This window comes from Schistocerca piceifrons, chromosome 3, assembly GCF_021461385.2.
Source record: "Schistocerca piceifrons isolate TAMUIC-IGC-003096 chromosome 3, iqSchPice1.1, whole genome shotgun sequence".
Lineage (NCBI taxonomy): Eukaryota > Metazoa > Arthropoda > Insecta > Orthoptera > Acrididae > Schistocerca > Schistocerca piceifrons.
Genome location: NC_060140.1, coordinates 762,404,710 through 762,420,505, shown reverse-complemented (window position 1 = coordinate 762,420,505; position 15,796 = coordinate 762,404,710). Strand labels below are relative to the sequence as shown.

At 42.8% G+C, this 15,796-nt stretch overlaps 1 protein-coding gene across 1 annotated transcript in view; it reads right to left on the bottom strand.

Annotated features, from left to right (window-relative positions):
* Nucleotides 1–1,169: 1,169 nt before the first annotated feature.
* LOC124789037 overlaps nucleotides 1,170–15,796 on the bottom strand; it is a 66,805-nt gene continuing 52,178 nt past the window's right edge. The window contains exon 4 of the mRNA XM_047256326.1: nucleotides 1,170–1,265. Within this exon, the coding sequence (XP_047112282.1) occupies nucleotides 1,235–1,265 (31 nt within the window). The 3' untranslated portion in view covers nucleotides 1,170–1,234. The remainder of the gene's footprint in view (nucleotides 1,266–15,796) is intronic.

The window sequence follows — 15,796 nt, the reverse complement described above, 5'->3', positions numbered from 1 at the left end:
ACTCTGTGTGCTTGCTTTGTGTTTTGCTCAGAATAATCGAGCATTGCGACAAACATGAAACAGTGTTCTTCTCGTGCAAAGTCGATTATGTCCAGCAGAACTATAGCCATCGAGAGAGAAGAGTGGTTTGTCCAGACAAGCTGACCAGGAATGTGTAACAAATTCATTGGTCGTTATCAATTATCACGATATATGGAGACCCAGTTTCAATAACGGTTCGACAAAGTCGGACTGATATTCACTGATATTCATTTTCGACTACTTGGCGCCAACTGAGAGTAAGCTTTTGCATAGTGCAGATGAATAATGGTGCAAAAACTAAAAATTATAGATACTCATTAAGTGTTTTGCAAAAGGTCTTCTGAAAAAGTGTTAATCAGGTTGGATAAAGAAGAGGATAAAATACTACCATACATCATTGAAAACTTTTGGATTATCTGAACCATTGGTATCTAGGTAATTAGATATCTCAAACTAAAAACGTTGCACGGCTTTACCTGACACCATTTGAGTTTTATTTCCGTCGACTTATTGAGGATTTCCTTTTTAACTACGCCGATAGCATACGTTTACTGACCTCAAAGCTAAACTGTTCGCCGAAGTAAAACACGTGATGTCCTGCGGCGAGTATGGAATTCAAGGAATTTTAATAGGGAAATTTCGCGAATTAACACTGCCTATTGCCCTGAACCTTAGGAAACTGTAAGAAATTTTACTTTACTTTAAAATATGTCACTGTAAGTTATTTTACAAAGCATTAATGCAAGTACCGGCTCTGAGAGTTATCACAATACATTTAAATGCAATGCCATAGCCTTCCTGAAGCAACATCGACAATCCACCAACTGCTCTTCTGCAGCAGCACTGTCTGCATCACAGCAGTGAAGAAAACCTGTAAAGCTTTCTCTTTTCTTGTAAGGCTTAAGTATCACAATCGTCTTCTTCCACAAATGTCGCTTGTGTCTCAGCTCGCTCTACAGTACCATCGGTGACTCTTGCGTTGGCCATCTTTTACACATCTCCTTTCATCAAGTTTTGTACTTATTGGAAGCTAGCAGAGTCCCACGCCGTAACCACAGCTCGACGAGAAGAAGAGCAGAGCGGAAGCCGTCGGATGGGCGTGTGCCTGCCGGCCGGGGAAGTATCGCAGTGCCCCGTGGTCAGGAGCCCACGTAAGTGCAGTTGCCGGCCGCGCCCTCCAGGTTGGCACTGGCGATGAAATCCTCTCCCGGCGTCACGGCTGCCAACCGCCATTTATCTCGTACCTGCAACAACATGGGCAGTTTAAGCTCCTAGCTGTGCCCTCCTAGGTGGAAATGGGGATGACGTTCTCTTCAGGAGTCAGGTTCGCCAACTAAATTCCCTCATGTCTCTGCAAAAACGTTCTGTTACGTCTCGCATACTTTGCTCTGACAAGGAATCAGTAAGTGGATCGAAACAGCATATCCAGACACTCTGGGATGATGATGCCATTGAAACAGAGGTTGACAGCGTAAAGCTGAAATACTAAACACCTTTTTCCAAAGCTGTTTCACAGAGGAAGACCACACTGCAGTTACTTCTCTAAATCCTCGCACGAACGAAAAGATGGCTGACATCGAAATAAGTGTCCAAGGAATATAAAACTGAAATTAGTCAACAGAGGAAAGTCAACTGGACCGGACGGGATACCAATTCGATTCTGCACAGAGTACGCGAAAGAACTTGCCCCCCTTCTAATAGCCGTGTACCGCAAGTCTCTAGAGCAGCGGAAGGTTCCAAATGATTGGAAAAGAGTACAGGTAGTTCCAGTTTTCAAGACGGGTCGTCTAGCAGATGCGCAAAACTATAGGCTAATATCTCTGACATCGATCAGTTGTAAAATCTTAGAACATGTATTTTGCTCGCGTATCGTGTCATTTCTGGAAACCCAGAATCTACTCTGTAGGAATGAACATGGATTCCGGAAACAGCGATCGTGTGAGACCCAACTCGCTTTATTTGTTCATGAGACCCAGGAAATTTTACATACAGGCTCCCAGGTAGGTGCCATTTTCGTTGACTTCCGCAAGGAGTTCGATACAGTTCCGCACTGTCGCCTGATAAACAAAGTAAGAGCCTACGGAATATCAGACCAGCTGTGTGGCTGGACTGAAGAGTATTTAGCAAACAGAATGCAGCATGTTGATCTCAATGGAGAGACGTCTACATACTTGTAAGTAACTTCTGGCGTACCACAGGGGAGTGTTATGGGACCATTGCTTTTCACAATACATATAAATGACCTAGTAGATAGTGTCGGAAGTTCCATGCCGCTTTTCGCGGATGATGCGGTAGTATACAGAGAAGTTACAGCATTAGAAAATTGCAGCGAAATGCAGGAAAATCTGCAACGGATAGGCACTTTGTGCAGGGAGTGGCAGCTGATCCTTAACATAGACAAATGCACTTTATTGCGAATACACGGAAAGAAGGATCCTTTATTGTATGATTATATGATAGCGGAACAAACACTGATAGCAGTTACTTCTGTAAAATATCTGGGAGTATGCGTACGGAACAGTTTGAAGTGGAATGATCATATAAATTAATTGTTGGTAAGGCGAGTGCTAGGTTGAGATTCATTGGGAGAGACATTAGAAAATGTAGTCCATCAACAAAGGAGGTGGCTTACAGAACGCTCGTTCGGCCTATACTTGAGTATTGCTCATCAGTGTGGGATCCGTACCCGGTCGGGTTGACAGAGGAGACAGAGAAGATCCAAAGAAGAGCGCTGCGTTTCGTCACAGGGTTATTTGATAAGCGTGATAGCGTTACGGAGATGTTTAGCAAACTCAAGTGGCAGACTCTGCAAGAAAGGCGCTCTGCATCACGGTGTAGCTTGCTGTCCACGTTTCGAGAGGGTGCGTTTCAGGATGAGACATCGAAAATATTGCTTCCCCCTGCTTATACCTCCCGGGGAGATCACGAATGTAATATTAGAGACATTCGAGCGCGCACGAGGCTCTCCGGCAGTCGTTCTTCCCACGAACCATACGCGAGTGGAACTGGAAAGGGAGGTAATGACAGTGGCACGTAAAGTGACCTCCGCCACACACCGTAGGGTGGATTGCGGAGTATAAATGTAGATGTAGAATAAAATGCCTTGTAAACAGAAACAGTGTAATATACACTGATTTATTTTCCCACTTTCTAGAATATTTTCGATTAAATTTATCGTGTTTAGGCTGTTAAATTTTATAACACACACTTCTAACTCAACATTACATTTAAGATTACAAAAAATTTTGTACAGGCAAAAGTCAAAAGCAAAAATGAGCCCCTCTTATTGGACAGGTTTACGAATATCATACAACACAATAACGAGCAATAAAAACACACTACCAAACTTTTCAAAATAAGTTTCACTGGCAGTAAATAAAATTACGGTTTTACTCACACCAGTCGACCTTCTAAAACAATAACTTTTTAACGAACTTCCATCTGCTAGCGTAATACAGTCAATATAGAAATCTGAAGGACATAAAAAGCTGACTTTCACTGGCAAAAAGGGCATTCCTGGCCAAGAGAAGTCTGCTAGTATCAGAGGTCTTAATTCGCGGAAGAAATTTCTAAGAATGTACGTTAGGAGCACAGCACTGATTGGTAGTGAGACATGGACTTTGGGAAAACCGGAACAGAAGAGAATCGAAGCATTTCAGTTGCTGTGCTACATATGAGTGTTGAAAATTATGTGGACTGATAAGGTGTGGTTTGAGGAGGTTCTCTACAGTATTGGGGAGGAAAGGAACCTAATGAAAGCACTGACGCGAAGAACGGACAGGATGACTGGACATCTTTAAAGACATCTGGGAGTAACTCCCTTGGTACCAGATAGAGTTGAAGAGGGTAAAAATTGTAGAGGAAGACACATTTTGGGACACATCCAGCAAATAAATGAGGTTCGAAGTTGCAAGTGTTACTTTGAAATGAGGAGGTTGGCACAGGAGATAAATTCGGAGCGGGCCGCATCAAACCATTAAAAAAATACAGAGCCCACTGTGTGTGTATTGCGAATTAAACCGGGGACCTAGAAACGATGGAGTGGGCTCGTCCCGCCATAGCCATCAGTGGTTCACAACCCCACAACAGGCCACAGCAGTCATCCCACCCCACCTCCGCCCCACTGAACCAAGGGTTATTGTGCAGTTCTGCCCCCAGTGTACCCCATCCCTAGGAACGTCTCATTTCAGACGAGTGTAACCCCAATGTTTGAGTGATAAAGTAATTATGGTGAATGCGTACGTGGAAACAGTGTTTGTGCAGCAGTTGCCGACATAGTGTAACTGAGGCGGTATAAGAGTAACCAGCCCACATTCGCCTAGGTAGATGGAAAACCGCCTTAAGAACCATCCACAGGCTGGCCAGCACAATGAACCTCGCTGCTAATCGGCCAGGTGGATTCATGCTGGGGACCGGCACACTTTTCCGATCGGGAAGCAGAGCGTTAGACCGCGTGGCGGGCTCACTGAACCCTTTCCTGATTTCTTTTTGATTAGCTGTATCGTTTCGAGCAGTAAATACAAAGTCAATAATCACCCTCTTCATCAAACTGCTGAAGGTTGTAAGAAAAAGGAATGAAAACTAGACCTGACGTTTGTTGAAACAGGAGTGCTTGCTGACGAACGCCTCGGAAGGATCTGTCTGTGAGAGGCGATTGAGAGGTAGGAAAAGATACAGGACGATATACATAAACTAATCTTCTTCTGAGCAGACTTCAGAAGGCCCAACGGTACACACCGACAGAGGAGTCATCCTCAGTCAATAGGCGTCACTGGATGCATATTTGAAGGGACACACGGTTAGCACACTGCTCTCCTGGCCTTTGTCAGGTTTCGTTACTGGAGCCACTCCTAAATCAAGTAGCTCCTCACTTGGCCTCACAGGGGCTGAGTGCACTACGCTTGCCAACAACACTCGGCTGCAAGGACGGTCACCCATCCAAGAGCTAGCCAAGCACGAATGCGCTTTATTTCGGTAACCGGACGGGAACCGATTTTAACCACTGTAACACGACTGTTGCCTACAAGACGTAATGGCAAGTGGAATTTATGAGGCCTGAGGAGGACGGCAGAAGACAGGGTAGAATGTAGAGTTACCATGTGGAAATCTGCACTTGGGCAGAACACTAATGATGTTGTTTTTGTTGTGGTCTTCAGTCTTGAGACTGGTTTGATGTAGCTCTCCATGCTACTCTATCCTGTGCAAGCTTCTTCATCTCCCTGTACCTACTGCAACCTACATCCTTCTGATTCTGCTTAGTGTATTCATCTCTTGGTCTCCCTCTACGATTTTTATCCTCCACGCTGCCCTCCAATACTAAATTGGCGATCCCTTGATGCCTCAGAACATGTCCTACCAACCGATCCCTTCTTCAGGTCAAGTTGTGCCACAAACTTCTCTTCTCCCCAATCCTATTCAATACTTCATCATTAGTTATGTGATCTACCCATCTAATCTTCAGCATTCTTCTGTAGCACCACATTTGGAAAGCTTCTATTCTCTTCTTGTCCAAACTATTTATCGTCCACGTTTCACCTTCATACATGGCTACACTCCATACTAATACTTTCAGAAACGACTTCCTGACACTTAAATCTATACTCGATGTTAACAAATTTCTCTTCTTCAGAAACGATTTCCTTGCCATTGCCAGTCTACATTTTATATCCTCTCTACTTCGGCCATCATCAGTTATTTTGCTCCCCAAATAGCAAAACTCCTTTACTACTTTAAGTGTCTCATTTCCTAATATAATTCCCTAGCATCACCCGACTTAATTAGACTACATTCCATTATCCTCGTTTTGCTTTTGTTGATGTTCATCTTATATCCTCCTTTCAAGACGCTGTCCATTCCATTCAACTGCTCTTCCAAGTCCTTTGCTGTCTCTGACAGAATTACAATGTCATCGGCGAACCTCAAAGTTTTTAATTCTTCTACACGAATTTTAATACCTACTCCAAATTTTTCTTTTGTTTCCTTTACTGCTTGCTCAATATACAGATTGAACAACATCGGAGAGAGGCTACAACCCTGTCTTACTCCCTTCGCAACAACTGCTTCCCTTTCATGTCCCTCGACTCTTATAACTGCCATCTGGTTTCTGTACAAATTGTAAATAGCCTTTCGCTCCCTGTATTTTAGCCCTGCCACCTTTAGAATTTGAAAGAGAGTATTCCAGTCAACATTGTCAAAAGCTTTGTCTAAGTCAACAAATGCTAGAAACGTAGGTTTGCCTTTCCTTAATCTTTCTTCTAAGATAAGTCGTAAGGTCAGTATTGCCTCACGTGTTCCAGTGTTTCTACGGAATCCAAACTGATCTTCCCCGAGGTTGGCTTCTACTAGTTTTTCCATTCGTCTGTAAAGAATTCGTGGTAGTATTTTGCAGCTGTGACTTATTAAACTGATAGTTCGGTAATTTTCACATCTGTCAACACCTGCTTTCTTTGGGATTGGAATTATTATATTCTTCTTGAAGTCTGAGGGTATTTCGCTTGTTTCATACATCTTGCTCACCAGATGGTAGAGTTTTGTCAGGACTGGCTCTCCCAAGGCCGTCAGTAGTTCCAATGGAATGTTGTCTACTCCGGGGGCCTTGTTTCGACTCAGGTCTTTCAGTGCTCTGTCAAACTCTTAACGCAGCATCATACCTCCCATTTCATCTTCATCTACATCCTCTTCCATTTCCTTAATATTGTCCTCAAGTAAATCGCCCTTGTATAGACCCTCTATATACTCCTTCCACCTTTCTGCTTTCTCTTCTTTGCTTAGAACTGGGTTTCCATCTGAGCTCTTGATATTCATACAAGTCGTTCTCTTATCTCCAAAGGTTTCTTTAATTTTCCTGTAGGCAGTATCTATCTTACCCCTAGTGAGATAGGCTTCTACATCCTTACATTTGTCCTCTAGCCATCCCTGCTTAGCCATTTTGCACTTCCTGTCGATCTCATTTTTGAGACGTTTGTATTCCGTTTTGCCTGCTTCATTTACTGCATTTTTGTATTTTCTCCTTTCATCAATTAAATTCAATATTTCTTCTGTTACCCAAGGATTTCTACTAGCCCTCGTCTTTTTACCTATTTGATCCTCTACTGCCTTCGCTACTTCATCCCTCAAAGCTACCCATTCTTCTTCTACTGTATTTCTTTCCCCCATTCCTGTCAATTGTTCCCTTATGCTCTCCCTGAAACTCTGTACAACCTCTGGTTCTTTCAGTTTATCCAGGTCCCATCTCCTTAAATTCCCACCTTTTTGCAGTTTCTTCAGTTTCAATCTACAGGTCATAACCAATAGATTGTGGTCAGAGTCCAGATCAGCCCCTGGAAATGTCTTACAATTTAAAACCTGGTTCCTAAATCTCTGTCTTACCATTATACAGGGTGATTCGAAAAGAATACCACAACTTTATGAATTTAAAACTCTGCAACGACAAAAAGCAGAGGTAAGCACTATCTGTCGGCGAATTAAGGGAGCTATAAAGTTTCATTTAGTTGTACATTTGTTCGCTTGAGGCGCTGTTGACTAGGCGTCAGCGTCAGTTGATGCTAAGATGGCGACCGCTCAACAGAAAGCTTTTTGTGTTATTGAGTACGGCAGAAGTGAATCGACAACAGTTGTTCAGCGTGCATTTCGAACGAAGTATGGTGTTAAACCTCCTGATAGGTGGTGTATTAAACGTTGGTATAAACAGTTTACAGAGAATGGGTGTTTGTGCAAAGGGAAAAGTTCTGGACGGCCGTGAACGAGTGATGAAAATGTAGCACGCATCCAGCAAGCATTTGTTCGCAGCCCTGGAAAATCGGCTCGCAGAGCTAGCAGAGAGCTGCAAATTCCACAGTCAACTGTATGGAGAGTCCTACGAAAAAGGTTAGTTATGAAACCTTATCGTCTGAAATTGGTTCAAGCACTGTCTGCAGCTGATAAGATTAAAAGAATCGATTTCTGTGATTTTATCCTTGCTCAAATGGAAACAGATGAATCTTTCGTTTCAAAGATTGTGTTTAGTGATGAAGCAACTTTCCACACTAACGGGAAAGTCAACCGTCACAATGTCTGTATATGGGGCACTGAGAATCCGCGGGAAACAACTCAGTATGAACGTGACTTGCCTAAGGTGAACGTTTTCTGTGCCATTTCAGCCAATAAAGTTTTTGGTCCCTTTTTCTTCGAAGCTGCTACTGTAACTGGACTACAGCATCTGGAGATGTTAGAGAATTGGCTGTTCCCTCAGCTCGAACAAGAAGCACAACAATTCATATTTCAGCAGGATGGAGCGCCACCACATTGGCACTTATCTGTCTGTACCTGAACGTCAACTACCCGAGGCGATGGATCGGCCGCCAGGCAGCCCGTGACAGAGCACTTCATCACTGGCCTCCAAGAAGCCCTGATCTTACCCCCTGCGATTTTTTCTTATGGGGGTATGTTAAGGATATGGTGTTTCGGCCACCTCTCCCAGCCACCATTGATGATTTGAAACGAGAAGTAACAGCAGCTATCCAAACTGTTACGCCTGATATGCTACAGAGAGTGGGGAACGAGTTGGAGTATCGGGTTGATATTGCTCGTGTGTCTGGAGGGGGCCATATTGAACATCTCTGAACTTGTTTTTGAGTGAAAAAAAACCTTTTGAAATACTCTTTTAATGATGTATAACAGAAGGTTATATTATGTTTCTTTCATTAAATACACATTTTTAAAGTTGTGGTATTCTTTTTGAATCACCCTTTATAATCTATCTGATACCTTTTAGTATCTCCAGGGTTCTTCCATGTATACAACCTTCTTTCATGATTCTTAAACCAAGTGTTAGCTATGATTATGTTGTGCTCTGTGCAAAATTCTACCAGGCGGCTTCCTCTTTCATTTCTTAGCCCCAATCCATATTCACCTACTATGTTTCCTTCTCTCCCTTTTCCTACACTCGAATTCCAGTCACCCATGACAATTAAATTTTCGTCTCTCTTCACAATCTGAGTAATTTCTTTTATTTCATCATACATTTCTTCAATTTCTTCGTCATCTGCAGAGCTAGTTGGCATATAAACTTGTACTACTGTAGTAGGTGTGGGCTTCGTATCTATCTTGGCCACAATAATGCGTTCACTATGCTGTTTGTAGTAGCTTACCCGCATTCCTATTTTCCTATTCATTATTAAACCTACTCCTGCATTACCCCTATTTGATTTTGTGTTTATAGCCCTGTAGTCACCTGACCAGAAGACTTGTTCCTCCTGTCACCGATCTGCACTAATTCCCACTATATCTAACTTCAACCTATCCATTTCCCTTTTTAAATTTTCTAACCTACCTGCCTGATTAAGGGATCTGACATTCCACGCTCCGATCCGTAGAACGGCAGTTTTCTTTCTCCTGATAACGACATCCTCTTGAGTAGTCCCCGCCCGAAGATCCGAATGGGAGACTATTTTACCTCCGGAATATTTTACCCAAGAGGACGCCATCAACATTTAATCATACAGTAAAGCTGCAAGCCCTCGGGAAAAATTACGGCTGTAGTTTCCCCTTGCTTTCAGCCGTTCGCAGTACCAGCACAGCGAGGCCGTTTTGGTTATTGTTACAAGGCCAGATCAGTCAATTATCCAGACTGTTGCCCTTGCAACTACTGAAAAGGCTGCTGCCCCTGTTCAGGAACCACACATTTGTCTGGCCTCTCAACAGATACCCCTCCGTTGTGGTTGCACCTACGGTACGGCTATCTGTATCGCTGAGGCACGCAAGCCTCCCCACCAACGGCAAGGTCCATGGTTCGTGGGGGGGACACTAATGATATCAGATGTATATTTTCAGAAAAGTTATTGTGTTTTAACAAATTAATTCGTTTAAGGAAGACTGTCTTTTATTCAGTGCCAACAAGAGATATTTTGGTATCCACATTCTACCTTGTTCTTGCTTTTAGGAATTTCTCGCCCATTTTAGTCCTTGCCCTCAGACAATTAATTCTTCCAGCTTGAGATTCATTAGATTCAAATAGCATTTTTAGAAATTTCTCTCTTTTATTCTCCAGTGCCTTCATTTTTTAGATTGCGTTTTCTTTTTCTCTTGTCTTAAAGTTTCCTCTACTAGGCTATCAGTTAGGATAGTTAGGATAGCAATGGTAAATAGTGTGTAAACCTGCCCCAACTGAACTGAGTAAACGTCCCCTGTAGCAATGCTTGAATGATTTTTTAAAATACAGTAGTAACTTTCAGGCATTCAAATCATACAAATGTATACTGAAAATAAGAATAATCTGCTGCAAACGAAAACGTATTTATCTGTTCTCAGCTCTAACAAGTATGGTGACTAACAGCTTTGATATTTGAGTAACACAGTTTACTCAGTGTGCACAAAAACACAAATTTACGGTTCCATGCCGCTATTCTTTTTGATTCGTTACGACAATGAACTAATAACAAATGGTAATCGCATATCAAAAGACCCATTCTCCCTCTGCATCAGTTCAGCAACTAGATACGAAAAGGATACTGTGATTGTGTTATTTATGTATTAATCTATTATATTTGGGTGAACTTATCTGTGTCGGCATATAACATTGTTATTAACGCAGTCATTACCATCAAAGGAAAATAAATAATTCATGATTATCAGTAATAAAAAACAAAGCCATGATAGTGATCTTAGCGGACCTTATTGCAGTGTATGTGATGCAGTGTAATTCTGGCTGGTGGGTTCAGTTATTCCATCGATATGGAGCCATTAACTTTCTTTAGTGACACTGAACCTGTATTTTCAACTTGGACAATTTTTCCAAAGATTAAGTGCATCTTAGATTACGAAAAAGTCACATGTATTGCCGAACGTTGGCACCAGATGTTGTGGTCTTCAGTCCAAAGATGGTTTGATGCAGCTCTCCATGTTACTCTATCCTGTGCAAGCTTCTTCGTCTCCAAGTACCTACTGCAGACTACATCTTTCTGAATCTGCTTAGTGTATTCATTTCTTGGTCTCCCTCTATGATTTTTTTCCCTCCACGCTGCCCTTCAATACTGAATCGGTGTTCCCTCGATGCCTCAGAACATTTCCTACCAACCGATCCCTTCTTCTAGTCAAGTTGCGGCACAAATTCTTCATTTCCCCAATTCTATTCAGTACCTCCTCATTACTTACGTGATCTACCCATCTAATCTTCAGCATTCGCCTGTAGCACCACATATCGAAAGCTGCTGTTCTCTTCTTGTCTAAACTATTTATCGTCCATGTTTCACTTCCATACATGGCTACACTCGATACAAATTCTTTCAGAAAAGACTTCCTGGCACTTAAATCTATACTCCATGTTAACAAACATCTCTTCTTCAGAAACGCTTTCCTTGCCATTGCCAGTCTACATTTTATATCCTCTCTACTTCGACCATCATCAGTTATTTTGCTCCCCAAATAACAAATCTCATATACTACTTTAAGTGTCTCATTTCGTAACCTAATTCCCTCAGCATTACCTGATTTAATTCTACTATATTCCATTATCCTCGTTTTGCTTTTGTCGATGTTCATCTTATATCCTCCTCTCAAGACACTATCCATTCCGTTCAATTGCTCTTCCAGGTCCTTTGCTGTCTCTGACAGAATTACAGTGTAATCGACAAACCTCAAAGTTTTTTTATTTCTTCTACATGGATTTTAATTCCTACTCCAAATTTTTCTTTTGTTTCCTTTACTGCTTACTCAATCCACAGATTTAATGACATCGGGCCAGCCGAAGTGGCCGTGCGGTTAAAGGCGCTGCAGTCTGGAACCGCAAGACCGCTACGGTCGCAGGTTCGAATCCTGCCTCGGGCATGGATGTTTGTGATGTCCTTAGATTAGTTAGGTTTAACTAGTTCTAAGTTCTAGAGAACTAATGACCTCAGAAGTTGAGTCCCATAGTGCTCAGAGCCATTTTGAATGGCATCGGGAATAGGCTACAACCCCGTCTCACTCCCTTCTCAACCACAGCTTCCTTTTCATGTCCCTCTACTCTTATAAACGCCTTCTGTTTTCTGTACAAATTGTAAATAGCCTTTCGCTCCCTGTATTTTACCCCTGCCACCTTCAGGATTTTAAAGAGAGTATTCCAGCGAATATTGTCTAAAGCTTTCTCTAAGTCTACAAATGTTGGAAACGTAGGTTTGCCTTTCCTTAATCTAACTTCTAAGATAAGGCGTATGGTCAGTATTACCTCACGTAGTCTATCATTTCTACGGAATCCAAAATGATCATTCCCGAGGTCGGCTTCTACCAGTTTTTCCATAATTCTGTAAAGAATTCGTGTTAGTATTTTGAAACCGTTATTTATTAAACTGATAGTTCGGTGCCGGCCGGAGTGGCCGTGCGGTTCTGGGCGCTACAGTCTGGAGCCGAGCGACCGCTACGGTCGCAGGTTCGAATCCTGCCTCGCGCATGGATGTGTGTGATGTCCTTCGGTTAGTTAGATTTAATTAGTTCTAAGTTCTAGGCGACTGATATCCTCAGAAGTTAAGTCGCATAGTGCCCAGAGCCATTTGATAGTTCGGTAATTTTATCACCTGGCAGCACCTGCTTTCTTTGGAAGTATTATATTCTTCTTGAAGTCTTAGGGCATTTCGCATGTCATACATCTTGCTCACCAGATGGTAGAGTGATATATAAATGTGATACTCTGATTGGTAATTTCGTTGCGCCCTATAAGAGGGCTTCAACTGAAGCACCGTTGATTATGATGTGTAAAAGAAAATTTCAAACGATTCAACCTATTACTCATTGAAGATACACTGTCTGAACAACACCCCTTAGTAATGCGCAACTGACCACTTGATGTCACGAGAGCGCATTCGCCAGCATAAAAGGAGGCGTAAAGTATTTTGTTGTTAGTAGAGAATCAGTTAACTGCCGAATGTGTCGGTCAAGAAAGGCTAAGTAGTAACTGAATGTCACCTGAGTAACAGATCCATCGACCTTTCTAGAGCGACTTAAGTTGACTGTTGGTGATGGGATTGTGAGGTGGAGACGTGAAGGAACAACCACAGCTGAAGCAAGATTATGCAGAACTCGTGTACTGACGGAAAAGGAACGTCCAGCAATGCGGAGGCTGGTTCTACAAAATCACGTGAAGCCAAAGTAAGGTATATCACTCGCGGGTTCCAAACTGCCACCATAAGTCCAGCTACCACAATGATGTTGCGCAGAGTTACGTCGTGCAGTTCATAAGCCACGCATTTCTGTGTATGGTGCTAAGTGATGCTTGAGGTGGGGTAAAGAGCGATGACACTGGGTGGATGGAAACGAGTCATTTCGAGTGATGACTCACGCTGGCAAAATCCGATGGAAGCGTTTAGGTTTGGCAATGAATGCAGAACACTGCTTATGATTAATGACAAAAGTCAAATATGGAAGATTTGATGTGACGTTAAGGGTGTAGTTTTCGTGGGTAGTGTGTGGACCCTATTTGCGCTTAGGAAAACACTAAATAAAAAAAAAACTAAAAAAAAACATGAACACACTTCACGGCACTGTGTACTGCCTACAGCAGAGGAAAATTTCGGAGAGGATGATTGTATCACCATGATAATGCAACCTGTAATAAAACAGCATCTGTGAGACAGCGGTATATTAATAATAACATACCTAAAATGGACTGACCTGCCAAGGGTCCCGATCTGAACAAAACTGAACAACTTCGGGATCACTTAGACAACAACCTCGCTCCATACCCAAGCATACTACATTACCACCTCCTCTGGTTTCGGCTTTTCAAAAGGATTGGGCAGCTATTCCTCCAGAAATATTCAGACAAGTCATTAAAGGTGACCGCATCCGAATTGAAGACGCTGTAAAGGCCGGGGTCGAGTACACACCTTGTCAAGTGACGGGTGACTGGAGCCTCTTGATGAAGTGGCGTATGTTGAAATCTTTGTTACGAGAAAAATGTAAATACGATAATAGCAAATGTGCCCTTACTCTGGTTTTGGTTTCATCTTTAGACGAGCAACTGAAAAGTGTTACGTATATTGACAGCAAAAATGAACCGCTAATATTAAAATATTAATGCATTCTACATGTCACTAAGAGTAAAGTTTTCTTTGACAATTTATGTATATTATTTTTATATTTACACACATTAAAAATAATATTACGTCACCTCGTTCCGGAACCTGTACAATAAATTGGAATAGAGATCAACATCAACATCATTTCCGCCCTTTTTATTGCTCATGAAAACCACACATTGCATGTTGAACTAACATACAGCGAGACCTTCAGAGGTGGAGGTCCAGATTTCTGTACACACCGGTACCTATAATACCTAGTAGCACGTCCTCACGCGTTGACGTATGCCTGTATTCGTCATGGCATACTATCCACAAGTTCATCAAGGCACTGTTCGTCCAGATTATCCCATTCCTCAACGGCGATTCAGCGTAGATCCCTCAGAGTGGTTGGTAGGTCACGGTGTCCATTAACAGCCGTTTTCAATCTATCGCAGGCATTGTCGATAGGGTTCATGTCTGGAGCACATGCTGACCACTCTAGTCAAGCGATGTCGTTATCCTGAAGGAAATCAATTCACAAGATGTGCACGATGGGGGCGCGAATTGTCGTCCATGAAGGTGAGTGCCTCGCCTCGCCAATATGCTGCTGATATCGTTGCACTATCGGTCGGAGAATGGCATTCACGTATCGTACAACCGTTACGGCGCCTTCCATCACCAGCAGCGGCGTACGTCGGCCCCACGTAATGCCATCCATCCCAAAACAGCATGAAACCTCCACCTTGCTGCATTCGCTGGACAGTATGTCTAAGGTGTTAAGCCTGTACGGGTTGCCTCCAATCACGTCTCCGACGATTGTCTGGTTGAAGGCATATGCGACACACATCAGTGAAGAGAACGTGATGCCAATCATGAGCGGTCGATTAGGCATGTTGTCGGCCCCATCTGTCCCGCGCTGCATGGTGTCGTAGTTGCAAAGATGGACCTCGCCACGGACGTCGGGCGTGAAGTTGCGCATCATTTAGCCTACTACGCACAGTTTGAGTCGTAACACGACGTCCTGTTGCTGCACGAAAACCATTATTCAACACGGTGTGGCGTTGCTGTTAGGTTTCCTCCGAGCCATAATCCGTAGGTAGCGGTCATCCACTGCAGTAGTAGCCATTGGAGGGCCTGGGCGAGGCATGTCATCGACAGTTCTTGTCTCTCTGTATCTCCTCCATGTCCGAACAACATGGCTTTGGTTCACTTCGAGACGCCTGGACACTTCCCTTGTTGAGAGCCCTTCCTGGCACAAATTAACAACGCGGACGCGATCGAACCGCGGTATTGACCGTGTAGGCATCGTTGAACTACAAACAACACGAAACGTATACCACCTTCCTGGTAGAATGTCTGGAACTGATCGGCTGTCGGATCGCCTCCGTCTAATAGGCGCTGCTCATTCATGATTGTCTACATCTTTGAGCGAGCTTAGTGACATCTCTGAACAGTCAAAGGGACTGTGTCTGTGCCACAGTAAACGCCTATTTTCCGGAGTTCTTGGAACCGGGGTGATGCAAAATTTTTTGATGTTTGTAAATGAGAATAATATAACTTAATATTCATTCTTTTGAATTATTGATGAATGTGTAGTGAAAAATTTGTATTTATTTTAGTACACTATGCATGCGAACTGTTATTCTATGCGCTCTTCTTCAGGAAGCATTGATGAGTCCTCTTTCACCGAGGTATGTGAAACCTGATGCTCTCTAGTAAGTATTAAGTACGAATTAAATAATGTTAATTATGAATTTGAGATTTTT